The 13244-nt window shown below is 41.0% G+C and overlaps 1 protein-coding gene across 7 annotated transcripts in view; it reads left to right on the top strand.

Moving 5' to 3' along the window:
- The first annotated feature begins 518 nt into the window (after positions 1 to 518).
- Positions 519 to 13244, top strand: part of CEP350 (centrosomal protein 350) — a 73653-nt gene continuing 60927 nt past the window's right edge. For 6 of the 7 annotated variants that reach the window (XM_080348460.1, XM_080348459.1, XM_080348457.1 and 3 more), the window contains exons 1-3: positions 519 to 672; positions 10634 to 10719; positions 12360 to 12403. In XM_080348460.1, coding sequence (XP_080204586.1) covers positions 10647 to 10719; positions 12360 to 12403 — 117 coding nt within the window. In that variant the 5' untranslated portion in view covers positions 519 to 672; positions 10634 to 10646. Of the gene's footprint in view, positions 673 to 1048; positions 1135 to 10633; positions 10720 to 12359; positions 12404 to 13244 lie in introns of those variants that run through there. The other variant, XM_080348456.1, reaches the window with a different exon arrangement.

The following is a 13244-nucleotide window of genomic DNA, read 5'->3' as shown; positions in this document are numbered from 1 at the left end:
TGGAAAACGACGTTTCGTTTTGAGTGATGGTCTGGGGTGCAGAGGGACCCGAGGGCTAGAACCTCCCCGGCCCGGGGGCTGACAGGAGGCCCGGCCGCCCGAGCCCGGGAGCCGCCGGCGGCCGCCTCGCCCGGGGCCTGCGTGGGCTCCCCGGGCACCATGAAAGCTGCGCTGGGCCGGCGCCGCCCTCAGCCCTTCCCGCCGCCCGGGGTGCACCTGCAGCGCGGCGCCGGCCTCCGCTCCTCACCTCAGCCCGGCCTGGAGCGCGGCCTCTGCTTCTGCAAGGTAGGGCGGGCTGACCCGCTCGGCTGCGGCCCGGTGGGGCAGGGAGGGGTGGGAGGCCGCGCCGCACCCAATATGGCCGCCGGCGGGGTGAGGCGCGGGCAACGGCGGGATGCCGCCATGTTGGGAAGGTCGGCGGCGGCCCGCCTCTCGCGAGACTTGGCCCCTCGCTCCCGCCCTGCCCCGCGCCGCCGCCGTCGCGGCCGCCGCCGCTCCGTGTCAGTCGTTGGCCGGTAATGGCGGCGGGCTGGCGCCGCTGAGGGCACTGCGCGGGCAGCGGAGCCGAGCTCGGGGCGCCGCCAGCTCCCGCCGCCTTTCTGTCCGCTCCTGCGGGATGTGCCGGAACCCGCCTCTGGGGCGGCGGGTGTCGATCGCCGCCGCCGCGACCAGGTGAGGAGGCGCCGGGAGCGGCCCGTGCCGCCGCCCCAGGCCGCGCTCGGCTCGGCGCCGCTAGCGGCTGCCGTCCCGCCGGGGGCTCGACGAAGTGGGGCCGGGGCGGGGGCCGGGTTCGGCCGTTGCCGGGGACTCGGCGGTCGCGGGGTTCTGTTGTCCGGGCGGTGCTGCCGGCTGTCACTCGACTCGGCCTCTGCTGCCGCCGCCGGACTCCGACCTCCTCTGCTTTACTTGTGCTTTACGCGTTAAGTCTCCGTCTCTTTCTTCTTCTAGTTTTAATTTGTTTTCTGCTCCTTATTGTATCGGGAGTAGCGGAAGAAGGGAGAGGGCAGGGGAACTCTGGTTCCACTGTTGCTTATCGCCTTGTATGGGAAAACAGCCGAACGCGAGTGTTTTCCGTAAGGCTGCGGTGTCCCCGGCCCGTGCTGCCGGCTCAGCCTGCGACGGGGCTTTCTAAAGGTACGTTGTGCCGGTGTCGGTGCCATTCTGGCCCGGGCTGGGGGAACTGCACCGGGGTTGCCGGGTGTCTCACTGCTGAAAGCGCTTCTTACATCCCCGGGTAACATCAGCCCCGAGCGTTTTCTGCCTTCATTGGTGCCATTCATTGACATAAAGGTTTTTATACCAGTGTGACTGTGGCTGTTTTTTTCTGTGGATGCGGTTGTATGTGATATAAAGCCTGCTGTTGATGCAGGGTTTCTGGAATAGTTTCTCTTTCTGTCTTTGGGTATAAGCTGTATCTCAGCAACCAAGTGTCTCCTGGCACATCGTGTGCATACGTACATGTAGAGGTCTATATGGCAAACAGCTTAAATGTGCGGATGAGCGCTCCAGTATCTTCTGCTTTAAAATTTACGGCTTGATCCGTCAGTTCTATGTTTTGGTTACCTTAAACTAATTCACAGGGATCCAGAGTGTGCAGGCTTGAAAACTCATTCAAGAGTCTACTAAGACCAAAAGCATGGGACAAATGCGTGTGGAGCTGCAGATGCTCAGGCGCTAGTTGTGTCACGTGTGAGCTCAAAATGTTCTGTCAGACTGTGGGTACAGACAGGCTGTGAACTGCTCACTCTTCCGTATAGTTCTGGTTGCTACAACAATTTCATTAGGTAATGCTTTAGATAATTAAATGCGACTGAGGGTGTGGCCACACAAACACTGTAAACTGTTGAATGCTTCGGTTTCTGTGAGTGACGCTACCTTGAACAAAGGTGTGCTGCGTCCACTAAATACAGCAACTTAATTTATGTAGTAATGACACATTTCTACAAGGGGCCAGGGTACTGTGGAAATGATATTGCTGATTGATGTAGATCTTCTGGTAGGCTCCCTCGGCTAGGTGTGGTGATAACTGGACAAACATGATTTTAAAACTACAAAACATTTTGTTGGCATGGATTTTTTGTTTTACTAAGCTTTGGTGCATGGCTGAAGTTTGCCACTGTAACACTGGGAAGACTTTACAGATCTTACAGTCCCAATCTGGATGGTGTCTTTCATGTTTTGAAATAACTTGATCAGCAATTTGTGGCACCATAGTAAAAGCATCCATTAAATGGATAAGAGTCCAATCTTGGAAATGCCAGTTCTTCTACTCTAAAGGTTTTGTTGCCTCAAGTATGATGAACTTTCTGCATCTCCCTGTATCCCTTTACCAGCAGATGTTTTCTGCTGAGAAAGTCTGTTGTATCAAACACAACTGTGGATAAAAGTCATTAATGTGATTAGTCTCATTTACTTTAGTGTGCCCAGATGGGGCTGTAGTCTTATTAACATCTTTAAAGTTAGATATGTGCTTGAAATTATGTTGCTGTATCTCTGGCAGTTGGGCGAAGCTGCACAGTGTAAGATGAGCAAGCATGGTGCTCCGCTGCTGCTTCTCTTTCCCCGCTTTGACCAGTCTGGCACTAACCGTGCGGCGACCTAATTCAGTTTGATAAACTGGTAGAAAAGTAACTCCTCCCCCCAAAAAACAAGAAAAAGTGAATAATTTTCTGCTGGGTTAGGGGGTTGAACTGGTTTGTGACACAGTCAGATGAGCACTGCATCTATCACAGAGGAGTGGCAAGATTGCTAGGGAAGGCAGGGAGGAATATGTACATTCCTTCATCACTGCTGAGTTGCTGAATCAGTTGAACTCTACCTTAGGAATTTGCATTGGGATTGTGACTTTTTTATCAGTACGGCAGCAATGTTTGAACTGTGCTACTGATGTACTTAAACTAATATAAGTCATGCTATTCAAACCAATATAAGCTGTGTTAATACGAGAATAGGTATAGTGGTATAATAATGATAACACAAGGGTTTTGATAGTTGAGTGCAGAGAGAAAACTTTCCCAGTACAGTTAATGTATTAGGCATATGGCTGGATCAGAATGTCTGAGTGTAAAATTTATCCATAGAGGTAAGTGCTTGGAAGATAAATGTGTATAATTGTGCTAATAATATAGTAGACTTTAATGGACTACTCAATTGAGAATGAAATTACTTGTATGCCTAAGTCTGAAACCTTTGTCAATATACTAGAATAAGAATAGAGCAAATAAATTAACTAATCAATTATACTGGGTCAATTGAAACTTACCCAATGCTAACAGAAATTCTGGCTGTGTTTTATCTTCCTAAGAACATTCCTCACCGAGGGCAGAATTTCACACTGAGTCAGATCCATGGCAAAAGATTGTAAAATTCTAGGAAACGGTGCTTTCTCTGATATTTTCCAGTCATATTAATGTGATGTGTTATGTTTGCTTGTCCTGGGGTTTTGGGGTGGGTTTTTTTGACACTCCCATGTTGAGACATTTTTCAGACACTACTTCTGAATGCAGTATCAGAGCAAAGTCATCAAACTTGATAAAGGGGCATTCAGAACATTTTCCCTTAAGTTTTCCTGTACTTTTTTCTCCTTTGGAGGCAAATAGTGATCAGTCTGCAGTTGACACAACTACAGGTGAAGTTGCTGCTCTGCTCTGGTGTCCTTGGTATTGCTGAGCAGTTGCAAGCTTCTGTCTTAGACTCTCAAAATTAGCAAATCTGGTTCTTGGACTTGACCAAGAGGATTGTCTGTAAGTTCTAAAAGACCCTCACAGCTGAGTGTTCCTTGTGAGATGAAGGGCAGCGGATGCTGGCCTTTCAAAGACAAGACTTGTTGAAGGATTTGAGTGTATTCTGCTGGATGGATTTATTATGGTCTGCAAGAATTGAAATCTTTTAATGTACAATTTCTAGTAACTGGAGATGGAGCAGTTGAATTTTTGTTATGAAGGCCAAGGAAACAAATGCAGGAGTATCTTATTTGTTCTTGAAACTAGGGTATGTCACTTATTTTCTTCTCTGTCATAAATGCAAAAAACTCAAAGAAAATACAGAACTTATGAATGAATGGATAGGCAAACCCTCACGTGCATCTCCTTGACAAATGACTGCATTCTCTGAGCCTTTGTACTCTGATTTCTTCGCAAACAATGAATCAAGTTACGCTAGCTGTCACAACATTCATTTCAATAGATTTCCTCAGAGTACCTCCTAGCTTGTGGTGCAGCAGAGTAAGACATTCAATGCATTTTACTTTCAGTAACACTGCTAATTAATTTTTTAGTGCCAGGTGGGTTTTTTCCATCACTTTTGATTAAGCAGGAACACTTTTACAAGTTGCCATGTCTTCTGATAGCAGAAATGCATTGTAAATGTCCATCCCCAGCGTATAGTTGGAGGGAAATCAGATTCAGTAATGTTTCATTTATAGAAAAATCTTCACTGTAGTTTGGATGCAAATTTAGTAGCTTACCGATGCCAGTGGTTTAATCTTAGAACTCATGAAACATGTTTGTATTTTTCTGCTATGTTTCCTGATGTTTGATGGACGTCTGACTGTTGATGTCATTTATCTTCCTGATTAACAGTTAGAAGTAGTGACATGTGCTTTAAAATTCTTTACTGCTTTTCTGCAAGTGTGTGGTGTATCTTGATGGCTCATTCTTTTTTTACAACCTTAATATCCCTAAAAGCTTTTTTATGTTTTTCTAGCTTAAAGTAGATCAAGTTTTATTGGTATATTTGTTTTACTTTAGAAGCTTTTTTTGTTTTAATTATTATTTTCCAAAGTCATAATGATTGGAGTGTGAGTTCCTCTGGTATATTTACTGTTTACACTACAAGAAAAATACTGATGGTCTAAAATTTTACTAATTCAGAGCAGCCAGCATTCACAAGGTCCTTGAGCATAGTTTGTGTTTGTTACTTCCAGCTTTTTCTTGCATAAGCTTTATGTAATTGTGTCCATCATCATTACATACAGCTTCGGTCTTGGAGTGCAGCACAATCTGGACCAGTAAAATATTTCCAAGTCAAATAGTATTAGCAGCCAGTCAGATTAAATAACAACAAAACTACCTACAAAGGCACTCTGAATAATTTGAACCCATTGACTCTTTGCCTCAGCACCACTTAAAAACCATGAGAAGAAAAATACTCAGCTTTGTAGCAGAAACTATTTTGGTGGAGCAAAACAGAGATTACAGACTCGAGATGTTATGGTAGAGAAATGTTAAGATGAGGTTTGAGTCTGTGAAGCATTAAGCAGTTGGAATTGTACTTGGATTTTTAATATTAACTTCCTTTCAGAACCTTTGCTACTGAAATATGTTTATCTGGAAGGTTTATTATATAAGTGAGCATTGAAAGAAGATGGGAGGAGGACCCATCTGATTCTGCAGAGTTGGCTATAGATTCTGGAGATGTGACACTTTTTTGACAAATATGTCATGCGTTTGTTTGTTGTGCTGGAACTTGTCCTCAGTCCTGAGGAAGGTCAGTAAATCACATGCATTTAATATCTAATTGCTTTGAGAGACAAAGATTTTCAGACTCTGGTGAGGCTAGAAAAAAAAAAAGTGTTACGCTTTTCTAAAAAAAAAAATATAAAAAGCCCATAAATGTAACCAAAAAATGTCTTAGAACAATATATTATGGATATTTTTAGCTCTCATTTAAATGGGATAATGCAGTATGGTAAACACTCAGATACCAGAAAAATGGCTAGGTAAAGGTATTTGTATTCCAGACTCAAGCATATTATAATAAATTGTATTCTGTGGTATTTGAGGAGATGTGGAAAGTATTTCTGACATCTTTAAATAGAAATTCCATCACTTTCAGTGGGCTGGCTCAGAAAAATAGTTTGCTTGACAAGGTCTGGTTGTGTCTGTCCACCTGTGTGTGTCTGTTAGTGCCAGGAATGCAGAACTGTCGCTGCACAGACAGGAGCTCCAGAGGGTCTTCAGGCTTCAGAAGCCAACTTTCAATCATTTGTACTTGGAAATTTAAAATGTTATTGTAAACAAGAAAAAACATCCCTAAAACCTTTTATTTGTGCCTATTTCCTCCATGGAGAAGTTGTCTGTTGCTACGGGGCTGGGGCAGATCCAGCTGTTCCCCAGTTTTTCCATCCCTTCTCATTCTGCTTGCATGGACATTGTAGCTCATGGTATGACATAGCTGAACCTAGTAAAGCAGAAAGAACACAAAAATTTACTTTCAGACTTTACCAGTTTCCCAGTCCACTTTGTTTTACCACATAATCTTGACTCTCTTGCCTGAATAAGGGATAAAGAAAAGATGGCATCTTTTATTTGCAGTGCTGCCTTATTGTAACTTAAACTGTGTGAAGTGCTGGCCTTGTGTGCCGTATACCCAGTTTGTAGCAAAACCTGCCACTTTGGGGATTAAATATTTAAGAATATCCCATAGAAGTCAATATTAGTAATTAGTTTCTTTCCCTACTCTGAGGAAAGCTTCATCTTTTCTTTTGTGGTGTCCCTTTCATTTGGTATCCCTTGTGTTTTTGTAAGAAACCAAGTCTTTAGGAATACTGTTCCCTATGCTGACTGGGGTTTTTTTGTGTAACCACTGTTAGTGAAAATAACAGTGGGTGATCTCTTGCTCACGTTCTCTGCTTTCTCTGAATCTCAGTGATTCCGTTTCCTCCCCTGTTTCCTTGTTTCAGTACCATGATTTCTGAGTTTCCTCTTGCCTTCTCTTATCAAGGGTGTGCTGCTAAGAAAAATCCATACTGAGGATGCTTGAAAAGCTTAACAATTGGACCAGTATACCTGTTTCTTTTTTCTGTTTTGCTGCTCTCTTGCTGATTTTTTTAAAAGTTCTTTCTATTTATCTTTCCTTCCTGTTTTTCTCCATTCTCTTCCTTTTCATATCCAGCTTCTCTCACCACTTTTCGTTCTATTTTCACAGCCCCGTTTTTCATCTCTTGACATTTTTGTGTACCTTTGCTAAGCATATTCTACTTTCATATCTCCCATTCCTTTTGAAATGCTGTCCTCTTACTATGTTGACTTGTTATTTCCTTATCTGTTGTACCTTGCAATGTCATCCTTGGTATGTTTGGTAGTGAATGTAGTGCTGGTTTCTCAGCTTACGTTTTTATTTGGCAGTGTTTTTGCTTCTATTTCCTCATTTCTGGTGTCTTCTCTTGCGCTTTCTGATCTGTCAGTTCTCTTCAGTGTCTTCCCATAGGAACACTGTTTGTGGAAGAGAACTGTGTGTGTCCCAGTTTCTTCCACGAGTTTGGAGTATATCCTTTTCTTGCTAGATTCCATGTAGGTCCTCATCTGCAGCCGTTTTGCTGTGCCTTCTCTGTGTATGTTTTTTTTTATCTCAGACAAATGAATAAAGAATGAGATGGGCACTTGATGTGGGATAGAAATGTGAGAACACAATGGTGTTTGTGTTTTAACTATTCACCCAAGATGAGGCTTGGCACACCAGCCTTGAATGAACCTATGTAGTATGGCTGTGTCCACCAGTGAACAGTCGAACAACGAGGAGATCAGTTCTGCTGATTCTGCATCTTCCACCAACAGACTTCTAAGATCCTCATAGCATTACCCAGCTTGCAGATAACCTTTTGCCATCACTACTGTCTCCTCAGAAGTTCTTTGACATTTCATCTGTTGAGCTGCTTTTTGTCCCCCTGCTTCCTTTAAGCTGTTTACTAAATAGTAGTGGATCGTTTAGTTTAGCAGAAAAAATCTTTTTGAAGCAGTCATTTCAGAATATAATCCCTACAATGTGTTTCTTCTTGAAGTTGTTCATGGGACATTGAGACAACCTCTGTATTGATGTAAAATGTATTTTAAAAATAACATAAACTTCCTTTGCATAATTTTTTAGTTTAGTACTATTCTCTGATCAATATTAATTTCCGTGTATTTTCGTGTATAACCAGTCCATTACATGGAAATCCTTTAAATAGACAAGGCAGCTGTGTCTGGATTTATTTCTTTTTTCTCCTCACCCAATAGCTGTACTCTTGATACCACTGAAGTGCCTTCTCTGTCTGGTTTAATATCTTGCAGAGACAGAATATTGAATTGTAAAAGTACTTCTTTTTTGTAGGGTGCTGCTTCTTCATCTGAGCTGTACCAACAGAAAGAAGTTATTCTGTTAATTTATAGAATTCAACAGCTGGTGGCAATCACCATGATTTGTAGACAGGTTTTGAAAAGCTGCTAAATTTCTCCCACCCTTCCAAAGGAGGGGGAGAGGGACATCTGAAAAACAGACCCTTACAGTTACGAATGTTACATTGCAACTGAAAACTGCTGCACTGATGCCTTCCTGAAACTGTAGACAGCTCCAGAGTTGTCCCTTGTTACGGTTCTCTTATTTTTTCCCCAGACAGCGGCAACCTGAGTTAAGCAAAACTGCTGGGTGGATCTCAGCTGGCAGTGCTGAAGCCAGCGAGAGTTTATTGGATACTTGGGGTTGGCACTGTGGGTATTCGTTAGGAGGAATACAGCAGGATGCTTTGTGATTGCTTCCTGGCTTCTGTTCTGCTCGGATAAAAGACTGACAGCTTTTACTTTAGCATCAGGATGAAATGTATAACAAGCGATTTCAAACTTTAAAAATAAATCTGGTGCTTTTTGTAGAGAGTTAAGGAGTATATTACAATACTACTTTCACAGGGACATCATAAAGTAAACTATGTACATTTTTGTGTGTACAATAACAGGAACAATTCTAGTCCCTAAGTTCTCCTATCTATACTAGTAATTCTAACAAAAAGAATAAATCCCAAGCAATTACACAAGGAGGGATACTTAATCACTTAAGCAATGCTTGCTTGTCCAGAAGTTCTCTTATGCTAAATTTACATATTCAGTAAGTTTTGTTATGTTTATGTTTGGACAAGAAACCTAATAATGTTATGATATGATATGATATCTCAAACAGCTCTCAGAATTGGGTCTTTGTGGAAAATTCCCCCATTTCTATTATTATTTGTTTTCTGCTTTGCTAGCACAACAGTTCCATGCTCCCGTGATGGAAAAGATCAATTAAATGATTTCCAGGGCAGGGCAGTGTTAGGATTTACAGCATGAATGATGTGAGGCACAAAGCTGCGGTTCTGCGTGAATGAGCTGTGCAGCACCTGTCCTAGAAACAGAATTTTCTATCTTCACTTACCTTTCTGCCCATAAATTAGATGATTAGAAACACCCCACACCCCACTTTTTTCTAGAATTTTTGCATTGCCAGACTTCACTAATGTGTGTGTGTGTTTCTGTACCTACATATGGTTGGAATTGATCTTAAGGGTATTTTCCAGCCTCAATGATTCTATGATATATAGGCTCGCATACATTTTCCATGCTCGTTCAAACATTTATTTGTATTCTTTAAAGAAAAGAAGAACTAAATGTCTTTTGAAGGCCTATGTTCTTATTGATAGTCTTTCTTGAGGCATAAGAAGAGTTTTGCAGGATAACTTACTGCCATAAATACAAGTTCTGTGACTGAATGTGAGGACCCAACTTCACTCATCCCTGTGAATATCCTTAAAATCATATATGATAAAATTCCATGTCATAAAACGTATAGGCAATAATGATCAGTTCCAAGAATTAGTACACACGGTTAATTTTGTGGGCTGTTCAATTACTTTTTATTGGAAGAGTGGCCATTATATTTCAATGCCCTTTTATGTGACACATTATGTAGGAAAGTAAAACCAGAATAGATCTTCAGAAAATAAGGAAAAATATATCTGGGAGTGCATGAGAGAAGGGAAAGGAAAATGTACTGGTTTAGAGGTTCAGATCTTCCTTTGTGAGTTCTGTGGTCACCTCAGTTTTTCTTTCCATAGCAAAACACAACTCACCGGAGTTGCCTGTATGAGTTCCTCTTAGATCTCTTAAACTTAAGTGTTTTCCTTATGTATTACTTCTTTAAAAGCCTGGTACAATTTTACCTATGTCAGCCCATCTTTTGCAATGAAAGTAATGAGACATATCTGACTTTTCTTTTAAAATTTTTCTTTCCTGATTGAGTAGTTGTTTGGGGTTTTGTTTGTTTGTTGTGGGTTTTTTTGTTGCTTGTTTTTCCTTATTAAAAACTCTTTGGGTGATCATAGCTACTTGGTTTGTTACTCAGAGCTTTTAGATTCACTGTGAGTCTTGCCTTTGAAGCTGACAGAAAAACAAGTCGTGTCTTTTTTCTTGGCTGTAGATTCCTTCCACACAGTTCTGTTCTGCCTTTTCTTTTAACAGAGATAAGTGACACTCGTCTGTCACTGGTAGAACTGGGTATTTTCACCAGACTTTTATAGATTCAAGCTGTGTAGTGCTGCCTCTGTTACCCCTTCTTGTACAGCATTGCAGTGTGGTCATCCTCTTACCAAATTCATTCTTCTTTGTAACAGGAACAAAGCAAAGTTCTCTTTATCCGCAGAATTATGCAATTTCTGAAAAACTGCAGGCTGTAAACATGTTTGTGATTTGGTGCTGATTTTCTGATCTCATTCATGATGTGAGTTTGAAATTATCATAACGAGGTGAATGTTCATCATAGCGATCAAGGGGATGTTCTCTTTAGCATAAGATATATTTGTTTGTACTTTGTTCCTCTTTGATTCTTACATGACTATTTTTTGTAGGTAACTCGACACGATGTGGAGCAAGAAGTCAAATGAGGTGCTTCTACAAAATCCGAGGCATAACCAAAGCAAGGATTCTACTAGAGGTATGGATTTTCTCTGTTTTATTGCATTGTTTTGGAAGATATTTTATCACGAGTTGTTTGAAACTAGGGAGTTTTTATAGAAAGCGTTCTCCTGCTTCAATGTAGAAGCTAAGGTGGTGTGTTCCAGCTTCCTTTTTGCAGAGACAGCAATTTCCTACTCTGATCTGCAGAGTATTTGCTGATCTGCATTAGGAATTGCCAGCCTAGGATATGGTTGCCAAGATGGCACAGGGGCAGATTCTTGGTTTTGAGTGCTGAAGAGGAGGAGCAGTGCAGGAGCAGAAATTGGGAGATGGAGGCTCTTGAATGACATGAAGAAGATCCTGAGAGACAGTTGCTCCTGACTCTTGCTCAGTTCCAAAGTGGAGAGGAGCTAATGAAACTTGAAGAGCAGAATTACATCGCCACTGTGATGACTTGCAGCACTTTTTTCTCCCCAAGTTGAAGAAATCCTCTTAGCTTTTTGCTGTCATGATTACTCTATAATTTAGGAAAGGAGGGGGCAATAAGGAAAAAAATATACAGTGAATCCCTGAGAGGAAGAAAGCTCTAGTTTGTAGAGCAGCCAAGTTGCATGTTAAGTCTGTGGTTCAAAATCGGTGTTATGATCCCACTATGACAAAACTGACTCCAGAAGTTATTTTAAAAGTAGGGACAGTTTATTATTTTATTTGCAAGAGGGCATTATTGCTGATTGTTTCTTGCGATATGTTCAGTTTCTTTTAAAATTACATACCTCATGAAAGTGTGTTGTTCTGTAGACATGGAGCACCATCTCTTGAAGCCAAAATAAAGTTGTTTCTGTTACTTCCTTAACCCTCTTCCTTTGTGTTGTTGCATCTTGCCTATCATGAAATTGGCAGCTTTTTTACTGTAAGAAAAATATTTGGTTTTTTAAACTCTCTAATACTACCACTCTCCTTGGTTCTGACATATATTGTGCTTTTGGATGTTGTGTTGTATAAACCATTTGATTAGCAGAATACCATTAGAGACCAGAAGAAGAGGGGAACTAAGGAAGTAAATATTTTTGGAGGAAAATGCTACTGCATCCTACTGAATTGGATTGGACAGAGCTTGTGCTATCTGTTTAGGTTTAAAAGCTGAAGTTGACTGGTGTCTCCTGCTTGTTCTTTGCAAATGCTGCTTCTATTTTATTTGTAGGGTATGCAGTTCAAAAATATTAGTATTCAAAGTGCGTGTGTTCAAAGCTTGTTTTTTGAGTAGAGTCTTTCAGTGACCGTGTACTAGTGCTTAGTTTACTGAAGAGGAAAGGGAAGGAAAAGTAAAAGTAAACTGTAGTGTAATGGAAAAATATAAGATATTTGTGTCAGGATAGATAACCAGCTTTATTTTGTCTTCTAAACATCTTCTATGTTGTGGTAGATTTGATTTCAAGTGTAATAATGCATTCAGCATAACTTAGTGAACTCATTAAATTTTACATTAAGTATTTTATTGCTCTGTTAAAATGAATCTTGACTGATAACAGCCTCTCATATAGGACATTTACAGGCTGGAACTGAGTCATTAAAATGACTTGATTAGTGAGCCCACGAAAATTGTTTTGAAACAATGTTTTATTTCATTGTTTTCCATGTACTAATGAGAAATTTGTTTCTTTGTTTCTGCCCTGTCAGATCTAACTGCAGCATGGGCTACTTTTTCTCAGACTAAGGCTGCTGTAAGTACTGTTTGTTCTTTTTTCCTTACTCCTTTTCAAATCCGTTATTGGCCACAAGACCTTTAACCAAAGTAAGCAGTTGGAGTACATACATGTGGAACATTGTTTTATCATGGAAAATGTTTTCCACACATGGTAGAAGAAATTTTTGCCACAGCAAGCTTAGTTTTGAGTGTGTAATTCTTGACTGTAATATTACCTTTCTATTTAAGAAAGTGGTGACTTCTCCTTTTTCTGAAAACTTGAATAGGTAGCTCTTCCCTGCTTACCCAAGCCTATTAGAAACTGGGACAACACCAGTGTATTTCATGATTTTCCATCTTTGAGCATTGGAATTGCTGTGTTTCAGTGCGAACTTAACTTAGGTGCTTAAGATGTCACACTAGTTTCTAAAACCTGGCTTCAAGTGAAACCAAACAGCTTGGGTTTTCGGGGAATTCAGCTCTTTGCTACGGCCTCGTACCTCTTTCTTTGAATAGCTGAGCATCAGTGTGGGATTTTACATGTGTAATCTTGTATCGTGCTCCATTGTGAAAAGAGTATCATAGAATTTATTCCTAGTGGAATTAATATTTAATTCAGGCCAAGCATTGAGGCTCTGGATGACACAACAGCCTACTTATAGAAACAAAACTATGCAACGAAACCTAATTTAGATAATATTGTTAAACAAATCTTGATAATTTCATGTAGTTTCTGGCCCTAAGGCTCTACAGTTTGCAGCATGAGCCTTGTGAGGTTGCTTTTACCTGCATTTTTATCCTTTATGAAGACGAGGAAAAACTTATCACATTAGGAGAAAAAACATGAAGACTAAAAAATGAAATGAATATTCTAATTT

The sequence above is a fragment of the Nesoenas mayeri genome, assembly GCF_963082525.1.
Source record: "Nesoenas mayeri genome assembly, chromosome: 8".
In the NCBI taxonomy this organism is placed as follows: domain Eukaryota; kingdom Metazoa; phylum Chordata; class Aves; order Columbiformes; family Columbidae; genus Nesoenas; species Nesoenas mayeri.
Note: the sequence above shows the minus strand (reverse complement) of the source record. Positions and strands in the feature narration are given on the sequence as shown.